At 35.7% G+C, this 20,936-nt stretch overlaps 2 protein-coding genes across 2 annotated transcripts in view; both read left to right on the top strand.

Annotated features, from left to right (window-relative positions):
• LOC124409755 (growth factor receptor-bound protein 14-like) overlaps nucleotides 1-4,774 on the top strand; it is a 288,180-nt gene extending 283,406 nt beyond the window's left edge. The window contains exon 17 of the mRNA XM_046887582.1: nucleotides 4,751-4,774. The gene's annotated coding sequence lies outside the window, so the exon portion shown is untranslated. The remainder of the gene's footprint in view (nucleotides 1-4,750) is intronic.
• Nucleotides 4,775-14,068: 9,294 nt separating this feature from the next.
• On the top strand, nucleotides 14,069-20,708 carry LOC124409763 (protein grindelwald). Its single transcript, XM_046887594.1, has 4 exons — nucleotides 14,069-14,391; nucleotides 18,438-18,503; nucleotides 20,012-20,169; nucleotides 20,268-20,708. Exons 1-4 carry the CDS (start codon nucleotides 14,181-14,183, stop codon nucleotides 20,538-20,540), a joined length of 708 nt encoding a protein of 235 aa, XP_046743550.1. The 5' UTR covers nucleotides 14,069-14,180; the 3' UTR covers nucleotides 20,541-20,708.
• Nucleotides 20,709-20,936: the final 228 nt, after the last annotated feature.

Raw genomic sequence — 20,936 nt, 5'->3', positions numbered from 1 at the left:
AGGGTCCGATTGGTGTTTGGAAATGACGTGAATCGAAACCGAAAATCTAATCACATTCATCGTATTTGTTTTTTTTTTTTTTAATTCGCGAAACATGTGCAACTTTATTTTACTTTTGTTAATCTCTATGTTTTGTATAATCCAGATTCGTCAATCGACCACCTGTTATAATATTAAAATTAATATTAACGCGACGATAAGTCGAATGAAGTAAAAAACGAAAAATGAAAAAATAACAAAAAAAAAAAAAAAAGAAAGAAAAGAAAACCGTGAAACGCGGATTTCAAATAGCGGTTGAATCGCCGTCAAAGCGCCAGTTATATTGTGCAGTAAGATAAATACATTTACATCATTATACATAATATCTAAGACATAAATTAATAGACTGTAGATTAATTGAAAATTTTTTATAATTATCAACGTCGTAATTGTATAAACAAATGAATATTGAAAAGAAAAGAAAAGAAAAGGGAAAAGGAACAAAAGTTCATTCATCATACTATGTAGTAAATTTTAACTAAACAAATTAAAATATGATCGAGATTTTTACAGCATTAATGTTCTAGAAGGGTTGAAAATTTTGAAGCAATAAACATGCTGGGGAAGATGGACGGAGCGAAAGAAAGAGAGAGAGAGAATAAGAGGGCTGTACAAAAATAATTATCTCATTACAATTTGTTTTTCAAACAATTTCCCTAAAAAATTAATTTCACCGTTAGTTTTGAAAAGCTTATTTTTGTATAGTCTTTTCCCCAAACTATATACACATATATATATATATATATATATAAATGTGTGTGTGTGTATCTGTATAAGTAATAAGTATACAACATACCCACAAATGATCTCACACCTTTACAGACTTTCGTTAATTAACATGCGATTGATCTATTTGACACTAATTATTATTAACTTAAATTATAAATGTACATATATATATATATATATATATATATATATATATATATATATATATAAAAATATAAATATATATATATATGTTTAAATGAAATAGGAGTGAAATTGAGAGACAGAGAGAAAGAGAGCGAGAGCGAGACAGAGAAAGAGAGAAAAAAAATTTGATGATAAAATGAAAATTAGATATTTCAACTAGTATAAAAACTGAATAATATTAAATTACAAGTTTTAAGATTATTATTGAGCGAGAAAAAGATTGATCGACAAAGTATATGTAGTATATATGGGGCATTCTATGTCAAATTTACCTATGTTTTCCCTCACCATTTTTTATTCGTTCCGCAATGTTTTATACGATTCTCTCATCTGAAAAAGGCATTCCTGAATTTTTTCAAATTTTTTTCGCTAACCGTTTTTTTTTCTTTTTTTTCAATAGTATTGAAACTCATTTCGAAAACGGGCGTTTTTAATAATCTGAAAAAAATTCTGAAACATCTAGTTTCTTATTCGGATCATTCTGACACCTGGCCGATGATAGGCCGATTTTTTCTTCGATTTAAAAATTTTTTTTGTTAGCATTTTAAACATTTTCACCAACGAAACGCCATCCTGCAACGTTACGAAAGTATTTAAAAAATTTGAAAAAATCGACTTTTTCATTTTTATCATTTTGACACGTGGACCATGATGGTCCGATTTTTTTTCCAATTTCTTTCAACCACTTTCAGTACTTTTAACATTTTCAAAAAGTGGAGTTTTAAAAATTATTGAACATTTTTCGCAACGCTGCAAGATAGTTTCGTTTGTTGACAAATCGCTGAAAAAAAAAAAGAAGAAAATATCGACCCATCATCGGCCAGGTGTAAGAATGATCGGAATGAGAAACTAGATTTTTCAGATTTTTTAAAAATACCCGTTTTCGATATGATCTTGAATGATATTGAAAAAAAAAATAAAAAATAAAAACGGTTGGCGTAAAAAATTTGAAAAAAATTCAGGAGTGCATTTTTCAGATGGAAGAATCGTATAAAAAATTGCGGAACGAATCAAAAATGATGAGGTAAAACATAAGTAAATTTGACATAGAATACAAATATATTCTACACATATAGGTACATACACGTATGCATATACAAGTATACCAGTTATATTGCTGTCCGAAAAGGGGGTGGGGACGAGGGTGGTGAGGGAGGAAATATGGTTGGCCCTCCTCCCCCCCCCCCCTTCCACTCCCAAATATTACTAATTATACTAGTTATAGTTTTGTGTAAAATTTTATGATCTTTATACTTGTATATTTTTTTTTCTCTTCGTCTTTCTTTTGCCAATACACACCGCATATTATTATTACTATTATTATTATTATTATTATTATTATTATTATTATTATTATTATTATTATTATTATTATTATTATTATTGTCGTTGTTATTATCATTATTATTATTATATTTGTTATTACTATTGTCATCTATACAATTACGAAATTGAAAAAAAAAAAAAAAAAATTTTTTTTTGCTTTCAGTAATCAAAAGTGTGCATGTACGTATATCGTATTTGTTGAAAGAGGAATGAAAGAAAAATATTGAATACATTCACACACACCGACGTAAATCAAATATGTGATTCGATTATGTGTTGCATGTTTTATCGAAAAAAAATTCAATTTTCTTGCTTAAACAATATACGTACATGCATGAAAATTATAATAATGAGAAGTAAAAAGCAAAAATTAACGTAAATGTGTTACAAGAGGTATTAAATGTTTGACGCGATTTTTCATCGCTGGAATGGCGATGGGGGGGGGGGGGGGGAGAGGAATAACAATAATAACAACAAAAAAGGATAAAAGTTAAAATCGCACACTCCGAACATTATTTCAATAACTTAAAAACATACAAATACATATATACGTATAATATATATATATATATATATATATTTTTTTTTAATAATTATTTATTTGCTTATTATTATTATATTGATGTACGTAAACATTACTTATATTATATTTTAGATTATTATATTATTATTTTCACTATTATTCACGTATTAATAAGTGTAGCACCACTATGTAGTATAAAAATATCTTCGTTCTTGTCTGTAAATTTAATAGCGATAGAGAATCATTATTAATATTTGTAAGTTGGGGAGTCCTCGCTTCTTCCCCCGCGATTTCTCAACTTCCGGATATTGCTGAAGATACCTTCTATCGGGAAACTTATTAGAAAAAAAAATTACAAAGATAATGGTAGGGATAAAGAAGTAGATAAAGAATAACAAGAAACACAAAAACACACTCGCGCGATAGAGGGAAAAAAAAAAAAAAAAAAAAAAGACGACAAGTAAATTATTATACAGACGTATGTACACACTTTGGTATTCCTCGTCTCTATAATTGTATAGTAATTTCTCGAACTGATTGATGACAAAAGTCTTTTTTTCGTGCATTGTAATACGGTAACATGAAACGTTAAAATAGGTGCCACCTACGTTGTAGAATTTGAATTATCCGCTACCGAAACGAGATAGCAGAAAAAAAACACAGGAAAAAAAAGGAAATTAAAACAGAATTCTGTATCCTCGTTCGACTGTAAGGGGAAAATGAAAAAAATCAAAAGACAAGTGAAGTGGAATGGTGAAAATAAAAAAAAAAAAAAAAAAAATAATGAGAAGTAAATAACAACAATCTAGAAGTACGGAATAAAAAAGAAATTATTATAATTACGAGAATAAGGTGAAAAAGAATATAATAAATGAATTTAGTTAATAAGTATTTAATAAGGAAAAATTTTTTTTATATTATTATGTGTATTTTTTTTTTTTTTTTGTCTTTTCTTTTCTTTTCATTTCTTTTCTTTTATTATTCTACGCGTCGGTAACAAGTGGTAGAGAATATTAAATGGTAGTCGATATGATGATGTGTATGTTTCGTTACGATGTACGATGGTTGTTTTTTTTTTTTTTTCTTCTTTCTTTCTTTCTTTTTTTTTCTTTATCTCCTACTGTTTTATAATATTATTATTATACGATAAACTATACATGCGATTTTGGCCTTCGGTGTAAATATGTCTATTTAGGCGATTTTCGGTAACTTGTTGATCAATTTTGAACGGCGGTCATTCATTTTTGATTGTTCAAGTCCGAAAAACAGACGGAAGAAAAAACAACAACAACAACAACAACAACAAAAAAAAACAAAAAACAAGAAAAAAAAACGAAACGACAAAGAAATAAAGAAATAAAGTTTAGAAGGTAGTAAAAGAATAACGAAATTAATAAATGAATTGAATAAAAAAAAAGTTGTCAAACCTTTAGATTGCCATTTTGTGTATCACATATATTATATCACGTTACTTTCCACACCGATATCTCTCATCCCTCCATTTTCTCAACTTCACCGCTTCGTCACACTTTCCTGTCCCTTTTTCATTCCCGTTTTATTCTCTCACATCCGTGCATAAGAATTTGCCTCATTTTATTTGTACATCGTATAAATGTTGTTTAGAAAATATATAAACCTAATCGATAAATCAAAAAAAAAATAAAAAAAAAAATTAAAAAAAATCGAATTTTGGAAAGAAAAAAATTACAATGAAAATACAATCATAATTTTCATTTTCTACAAGCTTTTCGTCGAGGTGTCGGAACGGATAAAGCACCGTATAAATAAATTTACTATACAACGCGTGAAGAAAAAAGATTAATGATAACAGCAACAATAATAATAATAATAATAATAATAATAATAATAAATACAATAATATTAATAACGATAAATTATAAAATATATTTTGTATCGTTATGTAGCCCGAATCACAATGCAACAACAGACGACGACGACGACGACGACGACGACGACGAGTAAGTAGCGCGAAACGAGACTGATGAAATTCGCGAGTGTGTGCGATTTTATGATGTAATGTGTGTGTCCGTTGTTTCTATACATATATACGTGTTTAATTTAATAATAATAACAATGTTAACAACAACAACAACAACAACAATGATAATAATAATAATAATTATAATGACAACAACGTTATTACAAATTTACACCAAACGTGTCTGTTTCGCGGTTAGTTTTTTTTTTTTTTTTCATAAAAAAAAAAAAAAACTAATAACAATTTACAAGATACTATACCGATAAAGATAATAACATCCAATATTAATTAAATATTAAAACAATAATATTCTAATATACACTTCTATACGTATAATAGTGAAATGTATGTTATATTTATAAGCGAGTATATAGCGAGGAGATTTTTAACGGCAGGAAGTATGAGAATAAATAGGTATAATTGTTGAAAAAGAAGCATGGAGATAACTGAGATGCGGCAGAAAAAAAAAAATATATATATATATATATATCGAAGACGCAAAGTAACACGTTGATTAGTCGATGCGTATTCTATTTGGCGAGATCGAAATGCTTCGTGACATTGTCGGTGTTTTTTTTTTTTTTTTTTTTTGCGTGTAACGAAAGTTTTCGGTTCGTCCGATAGGAAACAAATTTCTCATCTTTAATGTAAAGAGTGTATATGAACGTAGAATAAATAATTAGGTACATGTAGAACAAAAATATGAAAAAAATTTAACAAATCTTAATTAAATATTTAGGAAAAAAAAAAAAACTAAAATGAAATTCGTATAGTGAATCTTGAAAATTTTAATACTTCGCAAAAAGAAATGAAAACCGAGAAACAGAGAGAGAGAGAGAGAGAGAAAATACGAGTTAAAAATTTTATAGAAATCAAGGATGAAAACGAGCTAAGAAAAGTTACGGAAAAGGAAAAAAAAAGTGTCTTCTATTTAATATACTGTATATTTACACATATACCTATACATTAATCTATACTCTATTCTACAAAAATATACGACGTAGCGCGTATTGATTTTTTGATAATACACTGTATAATAATTTGTATACGTACAGAGAAATTAGTTTAATATTTGAAAAAAAGAAAAACGAAAAACAATTTTCTGGAATCGTCCTCCTATATATACCTGTAGTATATATACATTTGAAGAATATAATATATATCGTGATAGGGTGCGAAATTCTTGTATAAATTATTAGAAAACGAAGCAGAAGAAGAAGAAGAAGACGGAGAAAAAAAAAGAGGAAATGGAAATATTTAGAAATATATGAAGATGGAGAAGAAGGCGAAAAGACGTCGGAAGTTTCGATTTTTCATTTTCTGTGATATACAATGTACGCGTACAATTGTCCATACGCTACGTTGTTCTGTTTCTCAAATTTCCCTGCTAATTAATCAATCAATCAATCAAGCGATCAATCGATCGATCGATGAAATATAAGTTGACGAATGAAATAAATTTAATTAAATATATTTCTAAATTTTATATTATTCATTAAAATTCTTATAAAATAAACTTAAAAAACGAACTCATGTAATTATAAAACTTTCCACTTAAAGTCCTTAATTACAAGTTATTATAAATTACGTCTTATAATGTGCGAAAAATTTTCAACACGTTTTTTTTGTTCACTTTTTTCCCTCTGTTTTGACTGTCACAAATTATTTTCATCAGACTCGCATCGTTTTTATTCTTTTTGGTTTCATATTCCGGATAAATTTGGTTAAAATTTGGAAAACGAACAGACGAAGGTAGGAAGAAGGAAAGGTAAGAAAGATTAACTATATTAGATTCGAGATTTTGACCAAAAAAAGAAAACAAAGAAGGAACAGATTTTCTAACAAAAAAAAAAGAAAAAAAAAAAAAAGAAGACAAATAATATCCTGCTTATAGAAATTGTCTCATAAATCTGAAATGTGATCGCAAATTAATGTTTTCCATGCATTCTGCGAAATATGTATTAACAATTAATCGTAAGTATAATTATTCTGCGGACACCTCATCTATTATATGATTGGTTTAAATAACTCTAAATAATAAAACGAAAACAATTAATCTAAAGTATATCAATGCAGGATTAAAGTTTGAAGATTAATTTATGTATAATGTATAGAAACCTAGAGCCGTTTAATCAGTATTAAAGTAAACAAAAAAAAAAAAAAAAAAGAAAGAAAGAAAATAGAAAAACTACCGGCACCATTTATTATGGAAATAAATTAATCTTGTACGATAAATTGTCCATCGTAATCGAATCTCGGTTTCGTAATAGGAATTATTATACCATGCAATAGAGACAAAAATAAAAATAAGAATGAAAAAGAAGGAGTAAACTTATTGTTAGCGCATATCTTCAAAATGCTACAATAAACTTAAGAATAATATATTATTATTATACATACAGGGTGTCTCTATTGCGACGTAGAAAATTTTCAAGCTATATAGTTATACATATAAATAGATGTTGGTATAATCACCGTAAAGTATACAGTAGAGATGAGCAATTATATGTTATACGTAACGCACAAAATATAAATCGTCTGACAGTTGAAAGAGAAACGAAAATTAGTCATAAAAATAAATTTATATTAAGGAGGGAGAGAAATTTAGTTAATCAAAATAATCCGATCTTTGAAAAATTTGAATCATTTTGCGTGATCATTAAGCTCAGGCGATTTTTCGTGACATATCTGATTTTTGTGAAGAAAAAAACAAAAAAAAAAAAAAAAAACAACTGATGATTACACGTATTATAATGTACACCCACCTACCCTGCACCAGGCAATAAACATTTAATAATTTATAACGTATATGGTAAACACACTGCATCACATATAATATAATAATTATAAAATAAGCGTAGCAAATAAAATTTGCAGTCAGTTTCGGGATGGTGATTATATTTAAGAATCGTTGCAATACGTATATTCGACAGCTACATGCATATTTGTTTATTTGGTAATTATGTCGGAAAAACGAAAAGCGGATAGTTCGCAATTTTTGCAAACTTCAAGCTACTGATTGCGAAAATCATAGTATTATTATCTGCAAAGTGGTTACTTTGTAATGTGAATATGTGAGGTGTAAAATGATTAAAGAATGTAAATCATTGAATTAAATTTAATCCGTCGTCTGCGAGATGATTGTCGAACTTTCAAACGTGCGGCGATGAAATAAATTTGGGTTATTTGGAAGAAGAATTTCAGAAAAATTGAAATTGCAATTTTTCGTGTACTTTAATAGTATTATACATAGGTATACAATATACATTATATATACATATATATACATATAATATATTACCATTATTACCATTTTATCAAAGAACCGAATTTAGTAATTTTAAATACTCGATGTAAGTTAATTTTTTCCTTTCGTAAACACTGTACACTAATATATTATTGAAATGAGAATTTAAGGAAAAAGATCGAAAGAAAAACCATTATTTGAAATAAAATTTCTAACTGTATAACATGTAACTCGGAGTTTAACTAATTTTCTCAATTATCAATTAATCAATCGATTCATTAGCTCTCTTTTTATACTTCCATCTAAATATCTTATCCTCTGTAAATGAAAAGTCAGCATAGATGTAACCTGCACACGTTTTCTTTATGCTTTTATACATTTCTTTGCCCCAGAAGAATCCCTACTCGTGCGCCATATTTGTTCCCACGCGTTTTCATAGCGCAAACATTCGACGCTAGGTGCGAAAACTGTACGTAAAGATGGTGGAAATCTTTCTATCCGTCGGTACGCCTTCTCTCGAGTAAAAAAAACGGGAATATCTTACCGGAAACAGACGCTACAAGCGTAGCAAAATGCGAGGTGAATGTGCGTCGTCGTATCTGCGATCGTATTATTGTTTTCCAACCTATTTCACCGGCTTCTCGATCTGTTTTTTGAGCAAACAATCGTCCAACCGTCAATATTTTTGCGACTTGAATATCACTAACCTATGGTTTCTTCTATTTTGCTTTACTACATACTTTTATAAAAATTATATGATATTTGACGGTGGAGGAAAAATATAACAAAAAAAAGATATACCATCACTGATTTTAAGAATGACCGGAATTGAAAGTTATTCGTACTTACCTGAAGAGAAAAAAACGTTTGAAAAATCAATGCGTTATTTGCCGTAGATTTTTCAAACAGTTTCTTCCCCCTCCAAACTTCTGATCCAAACGGTGAGCCGCCCATTCATCCCGAGTCGTTGCATCCCTTACCTAATCAGGAAAAAAGAAAAAGGATAGAAAAGGATCGTCCGAAGCATGGAGAGGAATCGAATCCGAAGAACGGTTATAGCTGCTTCCAAGAGGCGCAGGTATAACGATACAGGATTATTACAGGTACGAGCTGTCTGTGAGCCGGATGCGCGCGCAATCGGCAACAGGTAAAAGTCGTGGTCTTGCCGCAGGTGTAGGCGAAGGGGGAGTTTTGACTCCTGGTGGGAGTTAACCTGACCGGCATTTTAGCCTGCCGAGAGGCTCGAGCACCCGACCACCGATCGACAGTTCTACACAGCCAGTCGAAATGTTCGGGCAAATTGTTCTACCAGACGGCGATTTTCGCCCTTTTATTCATCCGGTTTCGCGCGATTGATGCGGAATTATCGAACACGCGCGAATCAGTGGATACAAATAAACCGCCGTTATTTGCGGGGTGAAAGTCCGCGGTGTGATTCTGTGAATTTTCCCCTTTTTCACTTTTTTTTTCACATACATTTTCCAAATTTACTCTGCGGTGCTACAATTTTCAGGTGAGTAACGTTTGGAGATATTTGTGAATATCGATTTGTTTTTTTTTTTTGTTTTGTTTTGTATAATCTGTGTTTCGATTGTTGATATTTTCAATTAGAGTTAGTTGTTTCTGATTATCGCGAGCTAAATTGCCAACCAAGGGTAAAATTTTTATCCACGCGAAGATTGGAGCGATTATCAGGATTCGAAATCGTCTTCCGAAATTAAGGGTTAAAAATTCTGAACAACTTCTTCCATTCACTTGAAATTTTTTTGTAAACGATAAATTTGAGGATTGTTAGAAATATTTTGCGATCCAAATCTTACAAACGAAATATTTCAGGCGAATTTAAACCCGCGAAAAGTTTAAAGGAGCGTATTTTGAGTTACGGTTACATTTCGAATGCATGATACGCAGTGATTTATAAAATGTTGTCTCGATGCTCTTGAATTAATGTTGGTATAGCTGCAGAATTGAGCCTTTGCATACATACGAGCTGATTATGTAGTGAGGTGTATACGGAGTATAGCAAGTTGTAGTGACTTCACTGTATATTCTTAGAGGAACTCCTTTTCAAACCAGTCGAACGACATTCCTATACGATTCAAGCCTTCGTCTTGCCTCTGTGGATAATTTTTACACTGAAAGTATGTATAGATATAAACGGAGCTACCATACGTGTTGCTTATTATACAAAACTTCCTGGAAATAATAAATATGTTGAAAATATTCGGTCACTTTCATCGAAATTTCATTTTAAAGAATTATCGCTGATTTTATTATCGATGCTTTACTTACAATCGCTTGAAAGTTGTTAGAAAAACTATTAGATTCGTTAGATTTCATTCAGCGATCGCTGATTTTTATTCAGAAGAATGATTTCTAAAAAGCTACAAGTGAAACAGGTTTCCTTTTTTTCAGTATTCGATTTAACATTCCCTATTTTTGATCATTGTCAAAATCGGTCCAATGTTGTAAAATTACATATTGAATGCTGCCAACTTGATGAAAAAGAGTGTTTCAGTCAATTTTAAAAAAACGGTCTCAGCAGTCAAATACGCCGTTGTAAAGTGAAACGTACAAGTTTGTTTTTAACCATTTTGAAGTGCCAGCCAAGCTTTTTTCTACAATTCTTGTATTTTCCGGATTAGTACTTTCATCAAGATTTTCGTGGCCTACAAATACAACGATTTAATAAATCGTCAAATATTTGTCAAACTCTTGCATTTTTGACACGCTGGTGTAAACAAATTGGCCAATGCAAGTTGGCAATCAGCATCTGAATGGATTGTAGACGTGAAAATAAATTAACCGGGTTATTGCTACAGACTGCATTTACCTTCTCTGGGTGCGTAACTAATTACCTGTCCGTCGTTTCCGGCCTCTTTTATATTCACACGCGTTTCAAAGTGTGTTTAGTACATTCACGAAGTTACAATGAACGGGGGGCGCGGCGAGCGTGAAGAGGAAACGATTCATCCAGCTTCTGCAGCTCGCTGTATCTTGAAATATTACATGTATTTGGAGGATAATGAAACGGCCTGAAATTACAAAAGAAACATAATTTTTGCCGCACACTAATTACCGTGAAATTCTTCCCACCCTCTATAATTTCCTGATTTCCCACGAGGCCAAGCTAGGCTCGCGAATTTAACTTACAGCCGTGTGTTTTAGATCAATTAACTTACAACAACAATACAAAGAGTTTTGCCAAAAATTTCTGTCACCGAATTACCACAGTTTAAAAATCTGCGACGTAATTTATTGCAAAAACTTGTATCAATTCTTCAAAAAATTGTGTAACTATAATTTCTTCTTTTTGCCTTATTTCAATTTCGCAAACTGCCGGATAATAAACCGGACAAAATTTCAACGTCACACGTGTTCTCAAAGTTTTTTTCGCCAATTATTAATAGTCGCGCCCTCTTTGTCACTTTGTAACTTATAATTCGCGACAACCTTCTTGCCTCTTGAGTTTCTCTCCGCAACGCGCTGTTACAAGATTATAAATTTTTCCGCCTGCATGTATACGGTTGAAATTACGCAATATAACCGTGAATGCGAACACGTGCATGCATTCAATATGCACAACGAACGAGCCACAAAAGCTTTACGCATTGTATATCAGATATACAAGCGAGACTGGAAACAATAATTGTTATTGCAAAACAATATTGGTAAAAACGCGACAAGCGATAACGCATGAATATATAGTTTGCTTATAATTCCGAAATCCGATTTCATATTTCTCCGTCTATAATATTACAGATGCGCAATTTCTGCGCGCATGAAAATTGGCCGAAATACGGTTTCGCAGCAGCAGTATAGTTGGTGCCATAAATAAGGCAACTTTCCAATTACAGTTTGCACGCGGCTGTTCGACCGTGCCGATTTACCGCTATTCCTAAACCGATTCCGGTCAACCGGTCAATTTGATCAGGTTCGATTCCTTTTCCAAGTCCAATTTTCCGCCCAATAAAATATTCACATCTCGTAAAAAAAATTTCAGTCTCTAATTCAAAACTACACCAATTATATTAGGCAAAAATCAAGTTAGCCAATTATTGTATAACTATATAAGAAATAACTTGTTCGAATTTACAAGAAAAATTTCTGCTGCAAGAAACTGCAGATTCGATATCCCCCCCCCCCCCCCCCCCCGACGTCATCGTCAATTTTAACGCGGATGTTTTTCACCGATTCCGGATACGTTTTCTAGCGTCTGAAGTCATTCTTACTGAATTCCTATCCCCGATGGTGATAATAATGATCATGATGCACGATATTCGCATAATATTATAACGTATAATAATAGCGTACTGCAATTGAAAAAAAAAAAAAAGAAGAAGAAGTAGAAGAAGAAGAAAACAACTCGATACATCGAAGTGTTTCTTTTTTCCTGCGTCTTTGTTTTCTCAATATACTTATTTCCACGCGTAACTCGTTGTCGTACAAAAATGTTAATGTTACACTGACATATCGCTGTGTAAATTTTTTTTCTTCTTTTACTCCTCCTTCTGTACTGTTAAGTATGTACATATTGTCTTCTGTATTATTATTACTGGAAAAATGGTTGAACGTACATCGTTCAAAGACTGTAATATAATGACAAGACTCTTCTTTTGTTCGGCTTTTTAATTATACGCATCATCGGCACAGTTTTTTATCTGCATGCGTCTACACACATATAGCGATGACTTCATTAAAACTTGGAATTATTCCTTCGAACGTCATACCTGCTAGTGTAAATTATTTCCATTCATTTCTATAAACGGTGTGTAGAGTTGAATTTTGATTGATAAAATAAATTGACAGTTGGAGAAAATTAATACGAATAAACGCGTTGAATTTCTTTTCGATTTTCGCTATCATTGAACGACAAAAATGTAAAAAAAATAATAATTTACCCTTAATTACTCCTCTCACGATCATATCGCGCGCTTCACTATTCACCGAATTATCGAATCCCCAGGTTTCTTGTTCACAAAAGACTTCATCCAGTCGCTTAAGGCAAGAATCGACCCTAAGGTGAGATACACCCTCAGTGTGGAACTAGAGCCACAACTAATCGATGTTGCCAGCATTCCTTGTTAAAGTTGCACGACGAAAACCTTCGCTCTGTTCTTTTTTGTCATGTAACAAGTATATAACCATTTATCATATACATAATCATTTTTCTCCCAGGAAACAAAATTTCGTTTCACTATATCGTTTTATTATCAAAACAATCATTACACGTGATCGATTTTTTGAAAGGTTTTAAAAAATGTTAAATTTTTTAATAAATTTCTCGTTATTATTTCTCACCGCACGAATAATACGACTATTTTGTATTTCTGTTTTAAATAAAAATAACTCCTACCTGACACGTTACGTAAGAGATGGGATCTCTAAACCCGAGTCCATAGAGACCGCAAGGTGTCTGAAAAGAATTTCTTTTCTTCTTTCTTTTCGTCCCTTCTTCATCGACGTGCTGCAGGTTCAACAGAAAGACGAGATTCCTATGCCGGTTTAGGAGGGCTCGAAAAGGTTGCGTGAACTGTAAACACTAAAGTCTAGCTGCCCACAGGCTACGCCTACCTGTACCTGTAGAATATCCACCCTTGCTGCACCCTCCTCGAAAATCGATCCCCCTGAATGTGAGCCAAACGGTAGTCGAGGTGTTTACTTTGTTCAATTTTGTATCTTATTTTTTCATCAAACGATTTTCCTGCGATAATTTTCGACGGATTAAGACAAGGGAAATAAAAACTTTACACGCCTGTTTCACTTTACATCATTCTAACGAGAACATTTCTTTTTCTTTATGTTTTAGAATGAAATCTGGAACGAACATGGATCCACCGAGAAACGTACCATTCGATTACAGTTAGTGAATTCGAATCGAAACGGAGTAAATTTGTGTCAATTTTTTTCATTTTTTTTTTATCTAGAATATATGTAAAATACTCAAAAGTTCGTGAAATCTAAGGATTGAATATCGTTTTTTAAGTTTTCACCTGCCGTCAAGAAATATAAGAAGAATAAATGATTGAATCGTTAAAGTCCGATTCGGAGTCCTGAACTTTGCTTATTTGAATCCTTGGGAAGAAGAAAAGTAATCTTCCTTTCGTCACTCGACTAAAGAGGAAACAAAGATGTCCTGCAGCCACGTGGCGCTTCTCGGACTTTTCGTCCTCTGCTCTGCCCAGTCGACGATAAGACCCGGAGGCGCGATGTGTGGCACAATGGAATGCTCACCCCACGAATATTGCAGCACCTTTGACAGCCAATGTCAAGCATGTACCAAAATCTGCGACCCGACCACTCACAACCACGATTTGCCCAAGTGCACGGCGAACTGTCAAGGTAAGTCGAACGAGATTATTTTAAAAACAAGGACATTTTAAACTTGAAAAAAAAAGGAAAAATTTCTCGAACACCCGGTACGTGGGTTGGATCTGCTTTCGGGAAAAAAGCGTTTAGAAAAGGAGCTTCTCCTTTCGTCGACTATCTCCTAGACGCAGGTAGAAAAAACGAGGATAGTCGTTACGACACAGCCTCGACTTCGGACCTTCGTGTCCCAAAATAACGCCTCTTCACAACCTGTTACACGAACGCCTGCGTGAGCCGAATACGATTTCCAGGATTACCGGGGAGATCGGCTCCTTTCTTGCTCCCTGATTCTCCTATTCTCATCCCTCGGAGAGGCAGTCGAGCCGGTTTATTCGGGAGAATTTCTTCGGTTTCCTCGGAGCCAGGTTTTTTCCTTATCCTTTTGTCCCCGAAGTCGTCGTTTTTATGAGCGAAGAGGTTTCGGCGCGGTGCTGAAGATACCGCGACGCACTTTTCTATCGCAACTCGTACGGTATTTTCTTGTTAAAAGCACCTGAACGTAGCCACTAACACATTCAGCACGTAAGTTGGCCGCGTGCCTATCACCGACGGTGAGTCATTGGTAGTAACTCTGAGCTGATTACGATTGCGTAGTTTGCATAATTTGCGCGAGACTCGGTACCGGTCACGATCGGTTTTTTACTCCTCTTCGTCTTCAAGAATATAGAGAGTTTCTTATTTCGCGATTTGCTTAGGCGTAGAATCCTCTCAACACTTAGTTCCTACGTTCATTATAGACCAGCTCTGCGATATAACAGAGTCGACGATAAGATCGTGTTGACGATACTTAATTTGTACAGTTGCGTCGTTTGGAACCCACTAGAAAGCAAATGTGGTACCGAAGGTCATTTAATCGAGTCTCGATTCGATCTCGACGAACAATCGTGTCACACTTTTGTAAGGTGTATTAATTACGAGGAACTAGTTTATTCCACTCTCACAGTGATTCACGGATTCATAATTTTTAATCCATCCTTGAAATTGACGACAAGCTCCGCCATTTTTGCTGGACTTTTTACTTCCGTCGAAACACGTGAATGAGATTTTGACTCGCAAGGTTCTTTAATGATCTTCGAGTTTCGACGTAATCTTGAATGAAAATTTTCTCAATGAACTCGGGAACAAAATTCACGCCTCTATAGACACACCTCGTGTAATTGTTCGTCGTTCATTTTTACACTCATTCGATTCTCCTACTCTGTAGAAACTCTGAACTGAAACGACGATCGGTTGTACAAGAGTTTATAAATGCTTCAAGAGTCTGTACAGGCAGTCCCAAGTACGTTGACTTTGCACCTGACTGTCCTACCGCCTCTTACCACACGGCGGTGACTCATCGTCTCAACCTATTCCCACTAGCTTCTTCCTCTTCTTCTTCTTCTTCTTCTTCTTCTCCGTGTCGTTTCATTCGAACCGATCCGACCGGATGACCGACTTCGACCATCAACGACCATCTGTCGCCTCCGATGAAGCCTTCGACTCGCGCAGTTTGCCACTTATTGTTAATTTATCCCTTCTTGTTCATGCCCAAAATTAGCTGGAGTCTGTTTTACTATAAAACAACTTTTACGAGACAAAAACTTCTCTTATCGACGGGGTAAGCCTGATCCAAGAAGTTGATTAAGAGTGGATAATTTCCCGGATATTTTCACCCCTGAGAATTCGATCAGCTGCCAGAGTTTTCCGTTTACTTGGCGGTGTCTGAGTCATCGTCAATGGTGAGCAAAGAAACCTCCAGGTTGCCAAGGGCGAATCGATCGACCTGAAAACTAACGGAAAATCTAGGCCTTCGGTACTCAGACATTCCAACGCCCCAGTGCGGAAGGATTAAAACGGTAAAATTCCGCCACTGGACAGGGTGACTTGACGTGAAAATTCCTCTCTAAGAACCGCGAGGATTCCTGTGCATTGATCTCTTTTTCTGGAATTCGAAAGCAATAAATTTTGGGAGAACGTCAGGGTTCTGGTGAAAAATCTATCGGCCATGGTTTTCTACTGTCCGTAGAGGAAGCTTGCAGATCGGAGAATAATCCCAAGAAGAAAAAGCAAAACATATATCCAATCCTATCAACCGCTCGTGACGTGTTCGCGTATACAATAAATTCTTACCAACGATCGTTGAGCACATTCGACCCATATTTTTGCTCGGTTATGACACGTATGCGCGAGTGTGTTTACCTATGTATGTAAAACGCATGATATACCGCCAGCAAGTGTACGGAACGGCAATCGAGTCACCTGCCATTGTTTGCAGCAGGTTGCTATCACAACTGGCAGAAGCAGCGCCTGCGCTCAGCTCATTTTCTAAACCATTCCAAGTCTTACCAACTTTGCATAGCTACTATATACTTCCATTAGTCGCTATTATACGTTACGTTTCTTTCAAGTTCGTCTTTACTTTCATTTATATTCAAATTTTCGCCTCCGTTTCTCCTCTCTTGTCACGTCGTCAGGAAGAAGCCAAAGAATTCGTCGAAGAAGGTAAGAAGTTGTACAGTCCGTGTGAGATATAAACTCTTCCACGTTCATCAATCTTCCGAAGGTTGGTCAACGTTGACAAAACTGGTATCTACGTATCTATGTTTGTCCCAAAATTTTGGGCGATCAAATCAGGAATTCTCTGATTATTTTGTGACCAATATCCCGTTGTCAATCGATACGCGTTATTACTTCAATTTGTTTCAATCCAAATTGTTGGGGCCTGAACCGACACATTGACCCTGAATGACTCGGGTTCAACTGCGATCATCAGTCACGGTATTCTGACCCCAATTTGACACGCCTCGGCAGCAAACCCCGCAAATCGTGCTTAGAAAGAATGTGTGAAAAAGTGTACTTTGGACTCAAAGCGATTTTCTGTTTCCAACATCTCGATGATGAGAGAAAAATTGTCGCCATTTCGGTTTTCCACAAGCGGAAAGACACCCGAGCAGGTTTTGTTTCAATGAACTCGTTCTTACAAAAAGTGTACGGTTGCTATCTCAACACGTCGAGTTCACGACTCTGCATGCGAAAAAAAAACAAAACGAAGCTGAACAGGTTACGTAGAGTACACACAGTATCGGATGTCGCCGGAGGCGTTCCTCGTGCTGCACACGACGCAGACGAGAATAGGAAGCGAGGAAATTTTCATTGGTATTGGTGGTGACAATTAGGGACGAGAAATGACCATGAATTTGAAAATTGGACGCTTCTTCGACGTCAACGATCGTTAAATTTCCACCCTCTGAAATGTAGCCGGAGAAATCGGCCAGCCGATTGTCGTCACTAGCTGCTGTTACCTTGGAGTCATTCACCTCTGTTGACGGTACTGCAACACTGGAGCCGCACCTCGAACGGCGGCCATTCGAGTCGAAAGAACCGCGCCGGGAGACTCGAAGCTTCGTCGAGGGTCTGCAGTAGTGTCTGGTTCTGGGCCCTGAAGTAAAACGATATCTTTTCATACACACACCCGCTGAAGAGGAGTCGGCTCTTGTCTTCCGTTCCGCGGTGCGTGACCCGGGATTCAATGCCGATGAACGCTTGGCACCACTCGTGTTTACAAAAAGACTTCCATCAAAAGAATTTCCTTCAATGCATGCACTTTCGCAGTGCTACAAATATGGATACATGGCCGTAAACAATAGTCCAAGTACTTTCGCGATACATGGAACGTCGCTTTTTTGGAGTTTGATCCAGTTATGAACCACATTCTGACGACCGACTCGGTCCAATCCATTCCTATTATTTCCATATCACAGGATGATTGTGCGACAGAGTTTTTGAAGGTAGAGGATCGATGAGCAATAGATCGATTCTTCGTCTTCACGAGGTTCCAAAACATTCAGAAATGGTAGGTTTGAAACCAATTTGGTAACTGTTGCTTACAGTGCAATCCTGACGAAATTTTTGCCCCGTTATCACCTGACCTATGATTCGTTGGACAATTCGATTGATATGATAAAATTGCATGTTTTGTTTGCTCGGTAGAGGATGATCCGACAATTTTCTAATTGTGTTTTTATTTTATGTTTTTGCAGAGTATCTCCTCGACCAGCGTTACGTGCTGCGTAAAGAGCTGCTGGGGGAAGATCCGAATCTAAGAGGTGAGCTGCTCGACAGCATGAGCTAAATATCAATTCATACACTCTTGCAGGTAGATGCCTCATTATAAACTCTGCGGTGTCTGACTCACCGTCGATATTTTATATTATACCAACGAGCGAGTCCGCGTGCGTGCGTGCGAACGAATACCGCAGGTGAAAGGCAGCCTCGGCAGCGTCGCGATGAGATATCCATGGAAATTTATATTCCCGTAGTTATACCCAGGGAGATGTAGTTGGGTACTTGAATAGAAGTCAAATTCGTCGAGTCGATGTCCAAAGGTTATGTAAAATCCTCATTTTAACGATAAATCGGCCGGTTTTGATTGCAACTAGTAAAAAGACAAAAATTCGTTTGAAAAATCTCGAATCGTTCATGTCTAAGCTTGTACAGTAATGTTTATTGATGCCTTCCAGCTTCTGTCTAACTTGTTTTCGGTCCGAAAGAAAATGCGAGTTAGATTCTATACGAATTATGTGACAACGACCTCCGATCACATAATTCGTATAGAATTGAGCTCGCATTTTTTTTAGGATCGAAAACAAGTTAGCCAGAAGCACAAGACATTAATGGACATTACTGTACGTCCTTCGAAATTGCTGCGATTTATTACTATAACATTATAGTAGGGATGTTGTTTCATTCGTGTTCAGTATCCACAAGTTCCTCAGACTCAAGCTTGACGAGACTTGAAACTTGGACAGTCTTTCGTCGCCGCGGGGCTTCAAGGTCCGGGAAAACCAGCCTTGCGGCAAGACGCACATGCGTATTCGATATTCACACACCATCGGTGCATGAACGTGTGGGCAAGAATCTTGTGTGCAAGCTTACCTACGACACACATGAGCGCAGGCGAATGTCATTAACTGTTCAAATATTGACGAACGATGAAAATAACTCTTGGAAACAGGTATCCGTGTGACTTAATGATGAGCACACAAGGCGGTGAATCATTCCTCTTGAGCCGGAAGTCAATTTTCCTTCGAATATGAAGGTCGCTCAGACTCCTCATGGAGCTTTGCTCCGCAAATACGTCGCTGTATCAACGTTCAAGTTGCTCTTGCACCGTTAATTTTTGTTTTCGTTGCACGAACGTTGCGACTCATGGTTTGCCGTCTATTACGTACCTACACCGCCCATATTAGCATATCGCAATTTCGTGCACGCGATATCAAGATCTTGTCTATGCAAACCAGACACCACGCAGCTTCTATGTTAGTCTGCAATGCAGGCCATGATCCCGTCATTCCAAATTGCGATTTACTCGCTGTGCGGTTCAGGTTGCGACGCTATTCGCTAACGGATGAGGGTTAAAAACGCATGAACGCATCGCATTCCGGAAAGTGTATATCAATTTAATAAAAAGAGTATTTTATTACACCCGAAACAATTTGACACCAGATGAAAATTGTCAAGACACTTCAATACAGACTTTCATCTATGAGTATATATATATGTACTAAAGATGAAGTTCTCAGTAGTTTAAGAGACCCATTATTTAAAATTTCAGCCGAAGTCCAACGCCTGAAAAACCTGGTAACCATTACGCTGACAGTGACGTGTCTCGCGGTGGTCGTAGTGGTTTTCCTTTTGGTTTGGAAGTCTCAGCCGATAAAGAAGATCCGAAAATCATGGCAGGGTGGACAGCTGAGCAAGAAATGGGTAAAAGTAAGGAATCGATGACAATTGATAATACTAAGTAGATAACCGAGTTGAGGGATCGTCGGAGCTTCGGTATCACGTGATTTCGTTTTCTTTTCCCCCAGAAACCGACGAACAACAATCGAGTGCAGGACGACGTCGAGGTCGGTCAAAACCCGAAGCAAAATGGGCTGAAGTTGGCGATGCCGACGATAAGTGCGACCGTCGTTGCACCGAGGAGCGAAGTCGGCGACGGTACTCCGAATACAACGAGCACTCCGCTCTCCAGGAGGCATCCCAGCGAAGACACGACCCTGGATTACGCCTACGACAATCAGGCGATGACACCGAGTCCAGAAACCGTCCAGCCACGTACGAAACGCGAGAGTTCGTTCTAGACTTAATGACGATGAAGGGTTGAAGAATTCAAATCTCCCGGGGTGCGATGAGGACCCATAAAAAAATGGCTGATTCTTCAAGAGCATGCTGCAGTCAGTCTTTACCGACCGAGTGAAATGTCACTTATGTTTTTAAACAAAACATGGTTTTGGATATTTTCGTTAGGGATTTGGTGTAAAATTGCGCTATAATTAGTGGCTTTCAGCGTGAGTGGTTATAGTGAAAATAAGTGACATTTCACTCGGTCGGTAAAGACTGACTGCTGCATGCGGAAGAAGAAGTGGTGGCATATCAGAGGACGGACAATTATTCGTTCCTCGACATTCCTTAGCATGTGCAGTGCGCGCTGCTTTTTTTACAATATTTTATAAAACGGAAATGTCGTTTTTACTTAC

The sequence above is a fragment of the Diprion similis genome, chromosome 8 (genome assembly GCF_021155765.1).
Source record: "Diprion similis isolate iyDipSimi1 chromosome 8, iyDipSimi1.1, whole genome shotgun sequence".
NCBI classification, from domain to species: Eukaryota; Metazoa; Arthropoda; class Insecta; order Hymenoptera; family Diprionidae; genus Diprion; species Diprion similis.
The sequence above is the reverse complement of the archived record's forward strand: the minus strand, read 5'-3'. Positions and strand labels throughout refer to the sequence as shown.